Source organism: Streptopelia decaocto (genome assembly GCF_964273445.1).
Source record: "Streptopelia decaocto genome assembly, chromosome: 14".
NCBI lineage: Eukaryota > Metazoa > Chordata > Aves > Columbiformes > Columbidae > Streptopelia > Streptopelia decaocto.
In genome coordinates, this window is record NC_138669.1 from 6,228,730 (window position 1) to 6,244,945 (window position 16,216).

The 16,216-nt window shown below is 62.9% G+C and overlaps 2 protein-coding genes across 3 annotated transcripts; one reads left to right on the forward strand and one right to left on the reverse strand.

Annotated features, from left to right (window-relative positions):
- Positions 1 to 1,428: 1,428 nt before the first annotated feature.
- SNPH (syntaphilin) lies at positions 1,429 to 10,258 on the forward strand (the record flags this gene model as incomplete). The annotated part of the gene is made up of 5 exons (XM_082065375.1): positions 1,429 to 1,464; positions 6,604 to 6,681; positions 7,422 to 7,579; positions 8,315 to 8,464; positions 9,127 to 10,258. 5 exons carry the CDS (start codon positions 1,429 to 1,431, stop codon positions 10,256 to 10,258), a joined length of 1,554 nt encoding a protein of 517 aa, XP_081921501.1.
- A 1,439-nt stretch (positions 10,259 to 11,697) lies between these two features.
- Positions 11,698 to 14,642, reverse strand: SDCBP2 (syndecan binding protein 2; the record flags this gene model as incomplete). Of its 2 annotated transcripts, none has more annotated exons than XM_082065377.1 (8): positions 11,698 to 12,169; positions 12,279 to 12,370; positions 12,484 to 12,655; positions 12,725 to 12,900; positions 13,740 to 13,901; positions 14,075 to 14,178; positions 14,403 to 14,478; positions 14,589 to 14,642. In XM_082065377.1, the coding sequence occupies 8 exons, from the start codon at positions 14,640 to 14,642 to the stop codon at positions 12,115 to 12,117; spliced, it is 891 nt and encodes a 296-aa protein (XP_081921503.1). In that variant the 3' UTR covers positions 11,698 to 12,114. The 2 variants fall into 2 exon arrangements, with proteins under 2 accessions (XP_081921503.1, XP_081921502.1); XM_082065376.1 differs by having other exon boundaries at positions 14,075 to 14,209; positions 14,398 to 14,478.
- Between the last annotated feature and the right edge of the window lie 1,574 nt (positions 14,643 to 16,216).

Here is a 16,216-nt window from a genome sequence, read left to right on the forward strand (position 1 = left end):
GACAGTTGCCGCTCTTCAACCCCGGCCTGGCAGCCGCCGGACTGACCGTAGGTAGTTAATTGCGGCAAACGCTCCCATTTATTTATTTATTTTCCTTTATGAAAGTGCGTCATTAATTAGGCGCACGGATGTCCTCAGAATTGGACTAATTAGGTGAAAATTACAACCGGGGGCGGGGGGGGACGGGACTCCGAGGGCCGCGTGTCCGCAGCGCGGAGCTGGCCCGGGTTCCACCGCCGCCTCCCTCCTCCTCCTCCGGGGTTACGCGGGGAGAGGAGCCCAGCGCGACCCGGCCCGCGGGCTCCGCCGCCGGGGACCAACCTCCAAAACCGGCTGGTTTTTGTCTTTTTTTGTAATTTTTTGCTGGGCTGCGCCCCGGCAGAGGGGAGTTGCCATAGAAACAGGGGGAAACCCGGCTGGGGGGGCACCCGCGCCGCCGTCGCTTTAAGAGCGCAGAGGAGGGAGGCAAATTACGCAGCTGCGAGGCTCATCCCTCCGTCCCTCCCTCTCTCCCTGTCTTCATCCCTCCCTCCCTCCCTCCATCCATCCCTCCGCCGCCGCGCTCCCCGGCCGCCCCATCGCACCCATGGAGGCCGGCGCAGGTGATGGAAACGGGGGGAGGGGTCGGGGGGCCTGGGGGGGTCGCACCGCGCCCCGCTCCGCGCAGCCGCCGCCGCTCACCGCCCGCTCTCTCCCTCCCTTTCCCGCCAGGTCGCTGAGCCCCCCCCGCTGTCGCTGCCGCCCCGGACACCGGCGGGGCCCCGCGCAGGTGAGCGGGGAGCGGGGCGGGGGGCGGCGGGGCCGCCGTGACTCATCCTTTGGGCTGCGGACTCCGGAGGGGGTGGACCCGCAGCACGGGGCTGCCAGCGCCGCTCCCCATCGCGGGGCGAGGGGGGGCAGAGGGTGCGTGGGGTGGGTCAGACATCGGGCCCGCAGCACACGCGCCGGACCCCACGGAGTGCACCGGCCCCGCGTCACACCCGCCAGACCCGCAGTGCGTGCGCCGGACCTGCATTGCATGCACCGGACCCATGGCACACTCACCAGACCCACATTGCATGTACCAGACCCACACTGCGTGCGCCTGGACCCACATCATGCACGCCGGACCTGCATCACAAGCACTGGACCCATATTGCATGCACTGGACCCACAGAGCATGCATCGGAACACAGCACATGCACCAGACCCACATCACGTGCACCAGACATTCACCACACGCACCAGACCCTCCCTGCATGCACTAGACCCACATCACATGCGCTGGACCCTCCCTGCATGCACCAGACCTACATCTGCTCATCCAGCATCCAAATGTGTCTCTCGGCACCATAGGCGTTGCAGGAGCCGCTGTGCAATTGAGATTTTATTATTTAATGGCTTAATGCTCCATCTCCGAAGGGACACAGAAAATCCAGGAGCTGATTGATGAGCCGGGTGCTCCTTTTCTCTCCTCCCCGCAAGGTCAGTGCTGCCTGATTGTCGCACAGAAACCTGCTGCTCTGTGTTTTTGGGGCTTAAAATACGAGCATCCTCCCTCTCCGGGCAGTGGGTGTGTTGTGCTGTGACCTTGTGCAAAAAAAGGTGCAAATCCCGGTGTGTGGGGCTGCGGAGGTCCCTGGTGGGGGGTCAGGAGGGGCAATGCCTCGGCAGCGTTGCAGCAGCTGGGGCGGGAGATGCGACATGTTTGAGTAGGCCATGCCAGGGGTGTGGGGACTGATCCCCTGTGACCGTCGTAGCTCCCAGCCCTGGTCTATGGTGGGCGGTGGTCTGGGGAGACCTGGTGCCACCGTGCGGGGCTGCGGAGGGAGGAGCAGCTGTTGTGCTGGAAGCTGGATTTCTCTTCCATCTTTTTGCCTGTGTGTCCTGAAGGAACGGGCTCCTCTTTCTGCTTATGGGTCCTCAGCTGGGCTGCCCAGTGCAGCGGCAGCACAGGGTGGGTTATGGGGTGTGATCCCAACCTGCCAACCCCCCAGGCTCGGGTGGGACTGCGGGCTCTGCATCCCGGCTGTGCTGCTCCCACTCTGCTGCTACAGCATTTGTCAGAGAGCTCTTTTCCCTTTGCCTGCAGAGGCCCCAGCAAGAGACCAGCCTCTTCCCTCTGGTCAGGCACCTGATTTTTAGCTAATGAGGGCCAGGAATTGCCACCTCCCTGTTTGACGCTGCAGCCAGGTCAGCTGGAAAAGTGATGAGCTGCATAACCCGATCTTTTCGAATGGTCTCTATTTTCCTGTAATCTCTGGGTGTCAACTCAGCATTTTATAACAAACAAGAGAATAAAAGGAGATGCTCCTGCGTTTCGTTACGTGATACAACAACTCTTAGCAAAATTGATTTTTCTGGTGCTGTTGCATAAACATCCTGTGTGTTTTGTCCCTGCTCCTGCCCCAAGCGCTCTGCTCTGGCGTGAACTGGAGCATCTCCCGCCATCCGGAACCAGGTGAAGCGCTATTTGCCTTGGGATGAGCCCGTCTCTGCTGGAGCAGTTTCCCAGCCCCTGGAGATATCGCTGCTCCCTTGGAATCTCCTGGGAAGGAGCAAATCAGCCCCTGCCTCCCCAAAACTCCCCGGTGGCAAGAGGAGCACATGCACGGTCACCACTGTGCTGGGCAGCCGGTGTTGGCCTCTGGCAGTTCAGATGGTGCCCGCGGCACTGACCCCCCTCGGCCAGGCTCTGCCAACCCTGCTGCCAATCCTGCTCCTTCCCAGTGCCACCCACTGCATCCCAGTCCCTTCTAAACACAAACCGATCCCGGCATTGCCGTTGTTTTGGGGACACAGCGCTCTCTCCCAGATCAGGTGGCTGCTTGTTTGCTGTGTTCAGTGCTTTGCTTATTTTAAGTGTGAAGGAAAGAGCAGAGCCGGTGTCAGAAAGGCAGGGATGTCTCCTTGGGAGCCCTTTTTGTTCCCTGGAAAAATGAAGCTGTGATTTCCTCCCCCACTTTGCTGTCTGCTTTTAATCTTGTTAGTACTGGGAGGCTGAAAACCCAGGAAAGGACCCGCAGGGAAGGCGCCTGCCGGCGTGTGCCAGGCGTGGTTCTTCTCCCGAGGTTTCTGTGGAATCGAAGCTGCTCTTAGATGCTTGGGCTTGGTGCCACCATTGCAAAACGCTCCTAATGCAGGATGCGTCAAGGGAAATAAGGGAATCTGGCAGCGTGCAGGGTGACAGGAGCCCCGACAAAAGCAGCAGCGAGTGATAAAACTGGGGGAACGCGGTGAGCGACTGCGTGCCAAGGGTCGGGGCTGCCAGCCGGACCTGCTGGCTCCTGCGTGTCCCCGCAGGTCAGGATGAGCTGGTGGGGCAGCCCGGGCCAGCGCAGCAGCTGGTTCCTTCTGAACCCTGCAGACGTGGAGCAGAGAGGCGCCCTGGGAGCGAGAGAGCCTGCGGTGGCGAAACCTCCGGAGGAAGAGGCTGAAGAGCCATCAGCGGCCTCGCCGAGCCGGTGGCGAGGGGCTGTCCAGGGTCTTGTGGCCCCGTTTTCCTGTGGAAGAAGCTTCTGGGAGGAGTGATTCCTGCCCAGCCTTGTCTGCCTGTTGGGGGATCCAATGCCAAGTGGGGAAGCATCAGCATTCAAAGCAAAGAGGCAGCTCGGCAATCCCAAAATGATGGCTGAACTACAATTCTTGGGGAAATGCTCTCCTGGGGCACTGGGCTGAGCCTCAGTGTGCTCTGTCACTGCTCTGTCACCTGTCTGGCTTTGTATCGCCATCACGGTGGGGTGATGGTGCCCCAGATCCCTGCTGCAGCTGGGTACCATAATGGGATGCAGCTCAGGGCCGCCCAGAGCCCCGTGGTGTCCCCACCTGGGTGGTGGCAGTGTGGGGTGTCTCCAGCACTGGGGGCTTCTGCTGCGCTCCCCCCTGTGCGGTGTCGGCTCCTTGTGCTGTGACTCCGGCTGTTTCCTTACCAAGAACCATCGCTTTTATTGAGCGTGAATTCCCCGGGCTGATGCTGTTGCCCACAATAAGCGCTGTTTTGTGCTGTTGTTTTCAGGAGAGCTGCCTTTCCGTTCCATGACGGGCTGGGAAATTCACGGGGCTTTTTTGTGGCTGCAGGAGGGAGCGCTCACCCTTGCAACAGGCAGCGTTCATCCTGCCTGTCCCCCAAGCTGCGTTTTGGGGGTGATTTGCAAGTTGCTAGAAAAAATATAGATGGTTTGCAGTGTGATCTCTGTATCTGGTGTAAGTTGAACTGTCAGACCCTGCCCTGTACCAGCACCCCTGGGCAGCAGGAGCAGCAGCAAAGACACTGCACTGAGCACTGTCCCCCTGGCTCAGGGACAAGCTGATGTTCCCCAAATCGCCTGGACCTTGCCCCTGTGTCTGTGCACTAGCATGGGCCGTGGCTGTCAAAATCTGCATTATTGCACACCTGGGCTGCACTGCGGGGCTGGGACTGTGTGTCCCAGACGGATCATGGTGCGGAGATGAGCTCTTTGGCTGTGGGAGCAGCGTTTGCCGCCTGTGGTGTCGGGTTCAGCACCGGGTTCTGGTGCCAGGTTCATGCTGCTTGAGGTCTCGCTGGAGCCTGTACCGGGTACACGTCCTCTCCTCTGGCGTACAGACTGCTTTGGTCAGCTCTGTAATGACCAACCCACAGGCCAGGGATTCTCCTGCATTTCTCTGTGTCCTGCAAGACATTTCCCATGTTCCTCACTCTGCAAAGGTGAAAATAAGGTGGAGGAGGGTTCCTCTCCTGCTGCTGAGGCTCTCGGTGTTCGTTTTTGGGGTTTTGTCCCCGTGTTGAACAGGAGCCGCCTTCCCTGTGTGGGGCCAGACATGGGCAGTTGTGCCAGCACCATCCTTGTTTTTATGGCATTTCTTCATTTCTGCTTGTCCTTGCAGCTTTGCTTTGGCTCCTGCTCCAAGCCCCATCTATTAGATGGTTTCTAGATTTTAGTGACCTGCTCTTGATCACTCCCCTGTGTTTCCTGGCCCCTGTGACTGCTGTTTTCTTGTTTGCAGGCGTGCAGCGTGCTCAGGGAGGTGGTTATTCAGCTTTGAACGCTTTTTCCTTTCCTCTCTGCGGGAATGGACCACAAATCTCCGCACAGCCCTGCCCAGGAGCCGCTCGGGGAGCACCCTGCGGTGTGGGGAGGAGGGACGGGGTCCCTGCTGTGCGGGACCCCACAGCCGGAGCCGGCTGTGCCGCAGCCCCGCGTGGTGCTGCCGGAGGATGCTCCCGCAGGATGCTCCCGCGGGCGCCAGGGCCGCGCTCGGCTCCTGCGCTGGATGCTGATTCACGCTGCTGCATGAGCAAAACCCGCAGCACCGGCTGCGCTCGCTGCTGGCTTTGGAGCCGTTATCCGGCACGGCAGAGTGCTGCCTCCCCCTGCCCGGCTCCTCCCCGCTGTGTCCATCCCAGGAACCCCTAAATCTTGATCACTGCATCCCAGGGGTGCTGGCACCCCCCGGCGTGGGGCACCGCGGCCGCGCATCGCCAGCTCCTCTGCTCTGGGCTCTGCAGTGCCCTGGTGTGAGGGTCAGGGAGCAGCGCATCCCGGGCAGAGCAGAGGCCTGGGCTGGTACCGCGAGCTTTGAGCATCAGGCAGGAGGTAGCCTGGAAAAACCCAGCCCTGGCATGGCAAATGCGAAAGGCTGCATCAGGGTGAGCTGGCCGTGCCCCCCCTTCTCTCCTGCCTCCCCGTCTTGTCCTGGACCGGGGCTGAGCAGCACTTGGCATTTCCCGTCACCCGTCGATTATCTGCTGGCTGGTCCCATCGCTCCCGTTGCTCTGGGCTGGAGCTGCCAAAATCTGGGACAATACTGGCATGGTGAATGGGCTTGGGGATGGGGAAGGAGCCTGAGCGGTGTCCCCGGCCGTCCCCAGCAGCCTGTGACCGTGGTGGGACGTGGTGGCGGTGCCATGGGATGCTTGGCAGGATGGATGTGCCGAGTAGGTCCTTTCCAGAGCTCTCCCTGAGCTGCTGCCTCCTCTGCCGGCTGCTGCCAGCCCCTGGCTCTGGCCTATTTATTTGCAGGAGCGAGGCTCTGTGTTTCCTGAGGGATTAGCTGCTGCTGCCGCATCGTGCGGGGATCTGGGCTTCCTCACCCAATGTCACTGCTGAACGGGTGATTCTGACTTAATGAAGGAAAAAGAGGTGCCCAGCCTGTGCTGGGGGAACTCAGCGGGGTCTGGGGCTGGGTGTCAGAGCCCTCGTGCCATCTCTGCCCCGAGTGTTGTCACCACTGCAGGTGCCCTGTGTCCCTGTGTGGGAGCAGGGACCTGGGGTCATGGGAAAGCTTGTCCCGTGCTTGGAGACTGGCAGGAAAGGGGCTTTGGACCAAGGGGATGGAGCAGGAGCAGGTTGTGGGAAACTGCCAGCTGGGAGGGAGGGTGGGCAGCACAAATGTGAGCAGGTGCCTTTGCCTTGGAAGTGGAGAAATCCCTTGCCCTGCGGCATCTCAGCGTTTCTGGCCTGTGGGAGGCAGGCAGGGAGCACATCCCAGATGTGCAGGGGATACAGGCCACATCTGTCCGCACACAGGTGGCTCCAGGGTCTGAACCGATGCCCAGTGCAGGGGCTCACCCCTTCGCATGGTTCCCGTCTCCCCGGGCCCTTTCTGTGCCTTCACGCCCTCTCTCTGTTGTTTCACCCGCAGTTTCCCCGCGCCCAGGACCCGCGGCACCGCGGCGATGTCTCTGCCGGGGAGCAGACGCTCGTCCACCGGATCACGAAGGTGAATATGCTTTGGCCTCTCACCCCCAGGACTGATCACCAGCGCCCACCTGGCACCTCTGGCAGCAGGGAGGGACCGATCACCCACCCACCAGCTGCCACTTTTCAGCACCAACCCCCAGCCCCACTTTTGGGGGATTGCATGTCTCTGCTCACTGCACAGCACTTCTCTGTCTGGCATGCAGCCCCAAAGTGCTGCACCCACTGTCCCCCTGTCCGTCCTGCTGCCGGGACCGACCCCTCTGTCCGTCCGGGCAAAGGCAGGTGGTGGTGGGGGGACCCAGCCCTGAGGGGTGCTGGCGTGGGGGCGGTGATGCTGGGAGGTGTAGCCCTTGAAAAACCTCTTGCTGAGTTAAAGATCAGGAGGATAAAAAAAAAAGAGAGAAAGAAGGAAAAAGAAGCATTTATTCCCCTCCAAATGTCTCCATGACCTGGGATGCTGTTATTTAGGTACCGGCTGCCGCCAGCAGCGTGGGCAGAGAAAAGAGGCAGCTCTGCCCGGCTGTCGGTGCTCTGCCGGGGGCTCCCAAGGGGCTCCCGGTGCTCGGGGTGCGGGGATGCCACAGCAGTGGGGGGAGTGGGTGGGCAGCCCCCAGCCCTGCCTTTGCACCCCACCACTGTGTCCGTGCCATTTTGATCCCTGCTGTTTGTTTTGTCCTTTTGTCTTGTGTGTCCTCCTCGGTGTGGTGGTTTGGCAGCCGCGGGCTGTATGGACGGAGTGGCTTTGCCTCCTTCTTTAAGTCTTCAGCACCCTCAGCCACTCGGCCTGAGACACAGCCTCTTCTCCCTGCCTCCAGGCGCCCCTCGCCCCCCGGGAGGGACACCTACGGCACCTCCTCGCTGAGCAGCAGCAGCAATTCAGGCTCCTACAAGGGCAGCGACAGCAGCCCCACCCCAAGGTAACCCATCACCCGGCTGCCGGTGCCTGGCTGGGGACAGGAGCGCAGGGGCCGGCGGAGCGAGGCTGTGCCCGTGGTGCCGGAGCCGGCGGAGCTGCTGGTGTGTCTCGCCAAGACCCCACCGTCCTCCTCCAGACCTCTCTGCCGCTGTTGTCCTGTCTTCCCCGTCTCCCCGCCTGCCAGCTCGGTGCCCTGTCCCTCTGTCCTGCCGTGGCTGTGGCTTGCACGCTGCACATGTCCCCCTGCTGCTGCACCCCAAGGGACATGCTGGGTCCTCGGGGACCCAAGGCACGCTGGACAAGAGCTTTGTTTCCATCCCCTTGTGCTGCCTGTCCAAGGTTTGGCAAGAGCTGGTGTCAGCCCCGCTGCTCCGCAGGGATGTCCCAGCGAGCTGGGGCATGAACAGCCAGGCGCCACACTGTGGGATGGGCACCGGGGCTGTCCCCAGCCGCCTGCCAGCTCCCGGAGGTGGCATCACATGTGGGAGGACTTGAGGGGCATTGCAAGGTCACGATGCTGCCTGGCCACTCCAAACGTGATGCTCCTATCTCTGGCTGGAGGCTGCTGGTGCTGCCCGTCACCACACATGGGGGTCTTGGGCCACCCTGCTGCCATGCTGGAGCGTTTCGTGTGGCACTCAGCTCTCTGTGCCACCCAGCCCTGTTCCCTGGCCAGCCCCTGCTCACCCGTGCCAGTGCCAGCAGCGGCGGGTGGGTGACAGCCATGTCCCCGCAGGCGCTCGGCCAAGTACAACCTCTGCAGCGACAACCATGGGATCAAGCCGCCAACGCCGGAGCAGTACCTGACGCCGCTGCAGCAGAAGGAGGTTTGCATCCGGCACCTGAAGGCTCGCCTGAAGGACACGCAGGAGCGGCTGCAGGACAGGTGAGCGTGGGGACAGTGGGCACAGTCCTGGGCATGGGAGCCACTGGGCAGGGTCCCAGCGCCAGCCACCAACACCCGCGGTGGCACCTCCCATGTGGGACTGGTCCTTCTGGGCGCTCTCAGTTCCCAGAGCTGTGTCTCATCCTCGGGCTTGTGCCCTGGCACCAGGTTCACGGCTTTGCAGCGGCATTGCAGGCGTGCAGTATGCTGGCATTGCCGCCCGTCCAACTGGGGAGTCATAATTTGGGGGCCACAGCACCCATGTGTCCCACCTGTGGTGGCTGCACCCTCCCCTGCCCCCCCGGTTAAGTCTCTGCCACGTTTTTTCTGAATTTCAGCGTCAGAGAGTGGCTAATCCCCATCTGCTCCTCTCGGGCTTAGGCACGTCCTCGCCGGCATGCCAGCTGCCACGCACCCACCCAGGGCACCTGCCTGTCCCCACACAGCCCTGGGCTCTGTGTCCCCTCCAGGAAGAGACCAAGCATCTCTTTGGAGGGTCCCTGAGCATCCCTCCCGAGGGTCCCCAAGCCCCTGGATCCATCCCTGGATCCAGCTGCGCTTGTCACTGGGAGATCTGGCTGGCTCAGTGTGGGGCAGGTGAGGATGCGGCTGTCCCTGCAGCCCCCTCAGCACAGCAGCCGTTCCCTCCCCATCTCTCGCAGGGATGCTGAGATCGAGGACCTGAAGACGCAGCTGTCACGGATGCAGGAGGACTGGATCGAGGAGGAGTGCCATCGCGTGGAGGCCCAGCTGGCGCTGAAGGAAGCCCGCAAGGAGATCAAGCAGCTGAAGCAGGTCATCGACACGGTGAAGAACAACCTCCTGGAGAAAGACAAGGGGCTCCAGAAGTATTTTGTGGATATCAACATCCAGAATAAGAAGTTAGAGACGCTGCTGCACAGCATGGAGGTGGCACAGAATGGGGCGCTGAAGGAGGAGGGGGCCGGTGAGTCTGCTGGGGGGTCCCCAGCCCGGTCCCTCACCCGCAGCTCCACCTACACCAAGCTGAGCGACCAGGGGGCCGGGGACCGCAACGTGGGGGGCTCACAGACCATCTCGCTGGACGAGGGGGCCGACAGTGGCTTTGTGGGGGCAGAGGATGCTCCTGGCCATACGGACCCACTGGAGGGGGGGAACGACCCCAGCGCCCGCCTGCCCCCCAGCACCACCTATGAGAAGCTGCTGGGGCTGCGGGGGGGCGTGGAGGCGGGGGTGCAGGCCAGCTGCATGCAGGAACGGGCCATCCAGACGGACTTCGTGCCCTGCCAGCCCGACCTGGACACCATCCTGGAGAAGGTGATGAAGTCCCAGGCTTGCAGCTTGGGCAGCCCCACCTCAGTCTGGGTCTCCGAAATGGAAGACATGATGCCCGTCCCCGAGCTCTCCAACCCCACTGGGGCCACGGACCTGCTGGTGGCTGAGCCTGACGCCGCAGCAGCGGGTGGCGGGGCCGAGGGGGGAGCCCCCTGCAACCCAGCGGTGCGGCAGCCCCCCAGTGCCAGCCCCTCGGTGGCCATCGCCTGCGCGGCGGAGGAGGAGGCGACGGAGTCCACCGGCTGCGAGGCCGCCCCGGCCAAGAGCTACTGGAGCCGCCACTTCATCGTGGATCTGCTGGCGGTGGTGGTGCCGGCCGTGCCCACGGTGGCCTGGCTGTGCCGCTCGCAGCGCCGGCAGGGCCAGCCCATCTACAACATCAGCTCGCTGCTGCGCGGCTGCTGCACCGTCGCGCTCCACTCCATCCGCAGGATGGGCTGTCGCCCCGTTGCCAACCCTGGGGGCAGCACCCAGCCCTGACACCCCCCCAGTGCCCCCCACCCGCCCCCACGGACCCGACTGCTGATTGTAAAGCCCCGGCATGTCCCCCCTCCCGGGGTCCTTCGTCAGCTCTGGCTCATTATACAGCCCCGGGAAGAATGGGAAGGGGCCAGGGGGAGTCTATGGGGGTGTGGGGATGTGCTGTCCCCCCCTAGCTCCTTTGTCGCAGAGGAGGGAAAGGACCATTGCTGGAAGAACGGTGTCAAGCGCTGATGGGGTACATGGCACTGAGCACCACGCTGCGACCCCCTGCCCCACGGACACAGCTGCTGCAGAGGCCCTGGCTGCTGGGGGGGCTGCACCCCCAGGGGGGCTCTCCCCCTTCTCTGCAGTCTGTTCCTGTCCTGCCAGGGATGGGTGATGGTGAGGAGCCCCTGGCAGCAAGGAGAGCCGGGGGGGGCGGGCACAGTGGGTGCTGGTTGCACCACGACAGCGAAGTCTGGGAGGACGGAGGGAACCTGCCCAGACACAGGGTCAGGTTCAGGGGACAGTGGGACCCCATCGCACACCTTCGTCCCAGCCCAGTCCAGTGTCCCCCTCCCTCAATCCCTCTCCAAAACGCCCATGGGTGGGAGATGCCTCCCACACTGGGACAGAGCCCCGGTGTGGCTCTGGTGGCACCGGGCGGCCCCAGGGGAGCCTCAGTCCCTCCCTTTGCTTTGCACTATGTTCACTTTTTTTTTTGGTACAGACTGAAGCCCTGGTGTTGGGGGGCTGAGGCAGCAGCGAGGAGGTGGAACCCCCAGCCCTGGCTCTGGCTGCCGCGCAGTGGGACTGGGAGCTCTGGCGGTGTCGGCAGCGGTGATGCCGGTGATGCCGTCCTGCGCCAGCGCTCCAGGATGCCTTTGCCGGGGGCAGCAAGGGGTGCGGGCAGGGCCGAGCGCCTTCGCCTGCCCCAGCCCAGCCGAGTCCCCACTTTGCTGGTGGCCTCCGGAAAAAAAAAATAATAATGCCTTTTTATTTAAAAAGCAAAGACAGCAATGATTGCTCAGCGGGGGCTGGCAAGGTGTGAGACTTGGGGCTCCCCCCGGGTGCGCGGTGCTCCCGCCCCCACGAATGTCTGTGGCTTCTTCGTGACTTGAACTAACGGTGTTTCCCCCCCAACCCCACTCCACCACCCACGGGTGCTGCCGGCCGGGGGGACCTGGTGATGCTCCACGTGCCGACACCCACCATGTCCCCCATCCCCCGCGCTTCCCTGCATCCCCTGTCCCGCACGGGGGGTGGTGGAGGCAGCAGCACCGGCTGCCAGGTGTAATATCTCGGGAGAAACGGTGGCAAAGCAGCCAGGGCGGGCGCTGTGAGCGGAGCTGGGATGTACGTACGCCTCTTGTGCAATGTATTTGTGGATCTGTGTACACGTCTGTTAGACTATCCAAAGCTTTGCCAAGAAATAAATGTAACGACTATATTTGAAAGACAAATCTATATAATATATTTTTAAAATACAGAACTGAAAAAGCTGTAACCCCCCTTTTCTTGTTGCCCCTGTCCTGTACGCGCTGTCTGTGGTGGATGTAATAAATGTCGCTGGGTCTGTGTCTGCTGTGGCTGGAACCAGCCTTTGGCGTCTGCCCCAAGGGGCCTGGCCCAACTGGGGACACGGGGGGACATGGGGACCCCGGGACAGGGGGAGGCATGTGCCCCATCCCTGCTGATGAGGGGGAGGTGAGGACATCCCCGCTGGGGGGGTCCCCTCGTGCCACCCAGCAGCCACCAGCCTCTGTAGAGTCAAGGGGTTTTGTGCTAAAACAGCTTCTTTTGGGGGTGCTGGGAGGTACCTTCAGCAGCCCCTCCGAGCTCCAGCGCCAGCCCCTGGGACGGCAGCGATGGCATCACAGGTCAGGGATGGAGTGGTCCATGGCCGACTTCATCAGCCCCGGCGAGAGCCTGGGGACAGGGACAGGTGCTCAGTGGGGACACCCAGGGGGGCGCCTGGAGGGGTCCCTGTGGGACAACAGTGGGGTGGGGGGGGGCCACCACGGCCCCGCGGTCTCACCGTTTGACCATGTGCTCATAGATGACAGTGGGGATGATGGTCAGCGTGATGACATTCCCGGCCCCCGCCAGCACCTCTGAGAGCTGTTTATCCTGTGGGAGAGAGCAGGGAGGTCCGGGGGGGGTCAAGCTCTCCCACCCCCCAGCAGTCCCTCGTAGCTCCCCTGGCCCCATCCCGAGCACCCCCGACTGTGCGCAGCCCCCACCTTCATGCCGATGACGTTCTGGCCGTTCACCTCGCAGATGTAGTGGTGGACGAGGAGCCCGTTGCGGGCGGCGGAGCTGTCCTTGGCCAGCGCCACGATCTTCCCCTTCTTCACCACGACACCGATTTGGCCATCGCTGTCCTTGTGCAGGGTGACAGTGCGCTGGAAAGGCCTGCAGGGAGAATGCGGTCAGTGCTGGCAATGTCACTGGCAGTGTCACCAGCATCACCTGCCTGCTCACCTGTCCCGCACCACCATGACAATTTTCTCCGGGGACGCCTTTTTCAGCGCCCGCTGCGCCTTGTCGCTGCTCCAGCCCGTGCAGTTCTTGCCGTCGATCTGCAGGATCTGGTCACCGAAACGCAGCCCCACCAGCGCCGCCGGCGAGTTGGCCTTCACCAGCTGCACGAAGATGCCCTGGGGACACGGAGGGAGTGATGGCACACGGGTACTGGGCAGCCATGCCATGTTAGGCACCACGTCATACTGTGCCGTGTCACATTGTGACATGCTGTGCCACTTAATGCCACACATTGCCATGCCATGGTGCACCGTGCCATGTCACGCTGCTCTGTGCTGTCACGCTTGTGCCATGCTGTGCCCTGCCCTGCCATGTCATTGAATCACAGAATCATTTTGGTTGGAAATGACCCTCAAGATCATCGAGTCCAACCCTTCCCCTACCCCAGTACTACCCCATGTCCCTGAGAACCTCATCTCCATGTCTGTTCAACCCCTCCAGGGATGGTGACTCCACCACTGCCCTGGGCAGCCTGTTCCAATGCCCGACAGCCCTTTGGGGAAGAAATTGTTCCCCAGATCCAACCTCAACCTCCCCTGGCACAACTTGAGGCCGTTTCTTTGTGTCCCTGTCTCTCCTCAGCTCCTGTTCTCCAGCTGAACCCCCCAGGTCCCTCAGCTGCTCCCATCACACTTGTGCTCCAGCCCCTTCCCCAGCTCCATTCTCTCCTCTGAACTCACTCCAGCACCTCAAGGCCTTTCTTGTCTTGAGGGGCCCAAAATTGACCCCAGGATTCGAGGCTTGGCCTCCTCAGTGCCCAGCACAGGGACGGTCAATGCCCTGGTCCTGCTGGCCACACCAGTGCTGGTACAAGCCAGGATGCTGGTGGCCTCTAGGCCACCTGGGCACATGCTGGTTCATGTTCAGCCACTGTCAATCAACACCCCTATGCTGTACCATGCTGAGCTGTACCATGCCGTGCTGTGCACAGCCCCACACCGGCCCAGCCCCTCACCTGGTCGACGTTTTTGAGGTGCAGCCCCGTCTTGCCCCGCTCATCCTTGCAGAGGTGGATCTCCCGCACGCCCGGTTTGATCTCTGCCCGCCGCAGCCCCGCGTTGTTCCCGCTCAGGGGGGCAACCAGCTGGCCCGGGGGTGGCTCGGCAGTGGCCAGCTCCTGCCAGGGAGGGGGGGATCAGCAAGACTAGGGGGGACATGGGGCACATCAGCCCTCGGGGGATGCTGGTCCCTTCCCCGGGCAGGACGGGGCCCCAGAGTTACCCCCTCCCAGCGATGCTGTGACATGGGGACCCGCACAGGGCAGGGGGAGCCGCCAGCCCCAACACCTACGGTGCTGCCTTCAGGGAGCAGGTTCTTCTGGAGCTCCTTGCTGGAGAGAGCCAGCCCCATGTAGTTCTCCAGCTCGGCCAGGTTGGGGTACAGCACAGGTGGCGCTGTGGGACACACCGAGAGTGGCCTCAGCGCCTGTGGTTCCCAAGCCACCACCATCACCTCCCTCCCAGGAACACCCCAGGCCAGTGGAAAGAAACCCCCAAATCCCATCCCCAACCCACGCACTGAGCTGTGGGGTCTCATCTGAGCCCCCTGCACAGTGACCATCGCTCCCCTTGCCCGTAGGCAGCCCCCGGGCAGGGGCAGCTGGCGGCAGCCACGTTACCGGTGTCAGAGGGGAGCTTCGGCTTCTCTGCAGCCACCGTGGTGGCAGGTGTCCTCACCGCGGCTGCTGCCTGCGCCTGCTGAGAGATGGGCTGTGCTGCAGGCTGTGTCCCCAGCCCCCGGGATCCTGTGCGGGTGGGACCCCATTGGGCTCTGCTCACCCCCCTGTAACACCGCTGACACCGACCTGCAGGATCTGGTGGCCCTTCATGTCCTCCAGCGAGGGGTAAAGCGTCGCCATGGTTGCTGCCGAGCCTGGGGATGGGGATAAGGTGGTTCAGGGCTCGGGAGCCTCTCCCTGAGCATCCCTCCTGGCCCACATGCCTGGCTCCGTGTGACAGAGATGGGCTGTCACCCAGGGCCTCTGGGGTGACTCAAGGACATGTCACAAGGGCCATCACCTGTGCCACTTCCCAGGAGCTGGGACATAGGTACCCTGGGCATTGTTTGGCTGGTGGCAGGTCCTGCTTCCCATGGGGGCATTTCATTGTTCCCCAGACGTGACAGTGGGATGTTCCATGGGAACAGCCCCCTGACTGCTCCTCACTGCCTTTAAACCCCCATCAGTCCCCCCTATGCCCCAATGCCCTGCACTGTGACCATGGCAAAGTCCAGCCCTGCATCACTGTGTGCCCCAAAACACATCGCCCAAACCTTGGGGCACAGAGGCCAAATCCAGCCCCAGCTCCGAGCCCCATGGGGACTGGGCAGGGTCCTGTACACAGCCCAGGGACCGCAGCATCCCCCTGCTCCCAGCAGCACCCCTGGAATGGGGAGACCCCCCGTTCCCAGCCCAGCTCCCTGGTACTCACCTGCTAGCAGCTCCCGGCTCCCTGTGTCACTCTGTGTCACCCTCCGCCTGGCCCCAGGGCTTTTATAGCCCTGCCTGGCTCAGGGAGGGGCCAGGCAGCCTCAGGTGACTGCCACCCCCACAGGTAGGGCACAGGTGAGGAAGAGGAAGAGGAAGGTGAACACAAAGCTGCAAAGGGCCCTGGCACTGCAGGGATAGACAGGGATTGGGATGGTTTTCTGTGGGTTCGGGCATCCTGGGGGAGCAGGGATGGGGCTGAGCCCCCCCCTCCCTCCCATTTTGTCACCAACCCTGCCGGCACCAGCACATCACTTGTCCCCACCGCAGCCCTTATGTCCCAGCCTGGGCCACTGCAGCTGGGTGCCCCAAACTGGGGACTGGGACTGCTGGAGGGGGGCCAGGGGGTGGGGTAGGCAGAGGGTGTGTCCCAAACTGGGGACTGGGGGTGCTGGTGGGGGGCAGAGCGGGTGCCCCACGGTGAGCAGCGCTGCGTGGGTGGCTCCTCCTGATGCCTCCACTGCCCAGGCACGTGGGGCTGACGTGGCTGTGAGGGTGATGCCGTGTCCCGCACCCTTCCAGCTGTCACCGCTGTCCCCAGGGCACGCGCCAGGTGTGACAACCCCGTGGGAGTCCCGCGCCGCGGGTGGAAACACGGTGAGTGCGGCACTCAACTGAGTCAGGGCACAGGGTGGACACGGGCATCCCACTGCCAGGCACATCGGCGTGTCACCCCGGGACCCAGCACCCACCTGCCACATCCCGCTGACAGTGCCAGGGAGGCCACGGGCCACCGTGTCCCCTCCTGCGGGCACCCAGCTGAGCCCAGAGCTGGTGGCCTCAGCCCAGGAGCTTGCTGGCATGGGGCCAGCCCTGCTGTGGAGCAGCAGCCGGGCACGTCCTGGCTCCCGGTGCCAGACTGGGAGGAAGCGTTTTATTTACTGGTGCTATTTTCAGCCTGACGGATCCCTCAGCCAGCCCGGGATGGGAGCAGCCCCATGGTGACA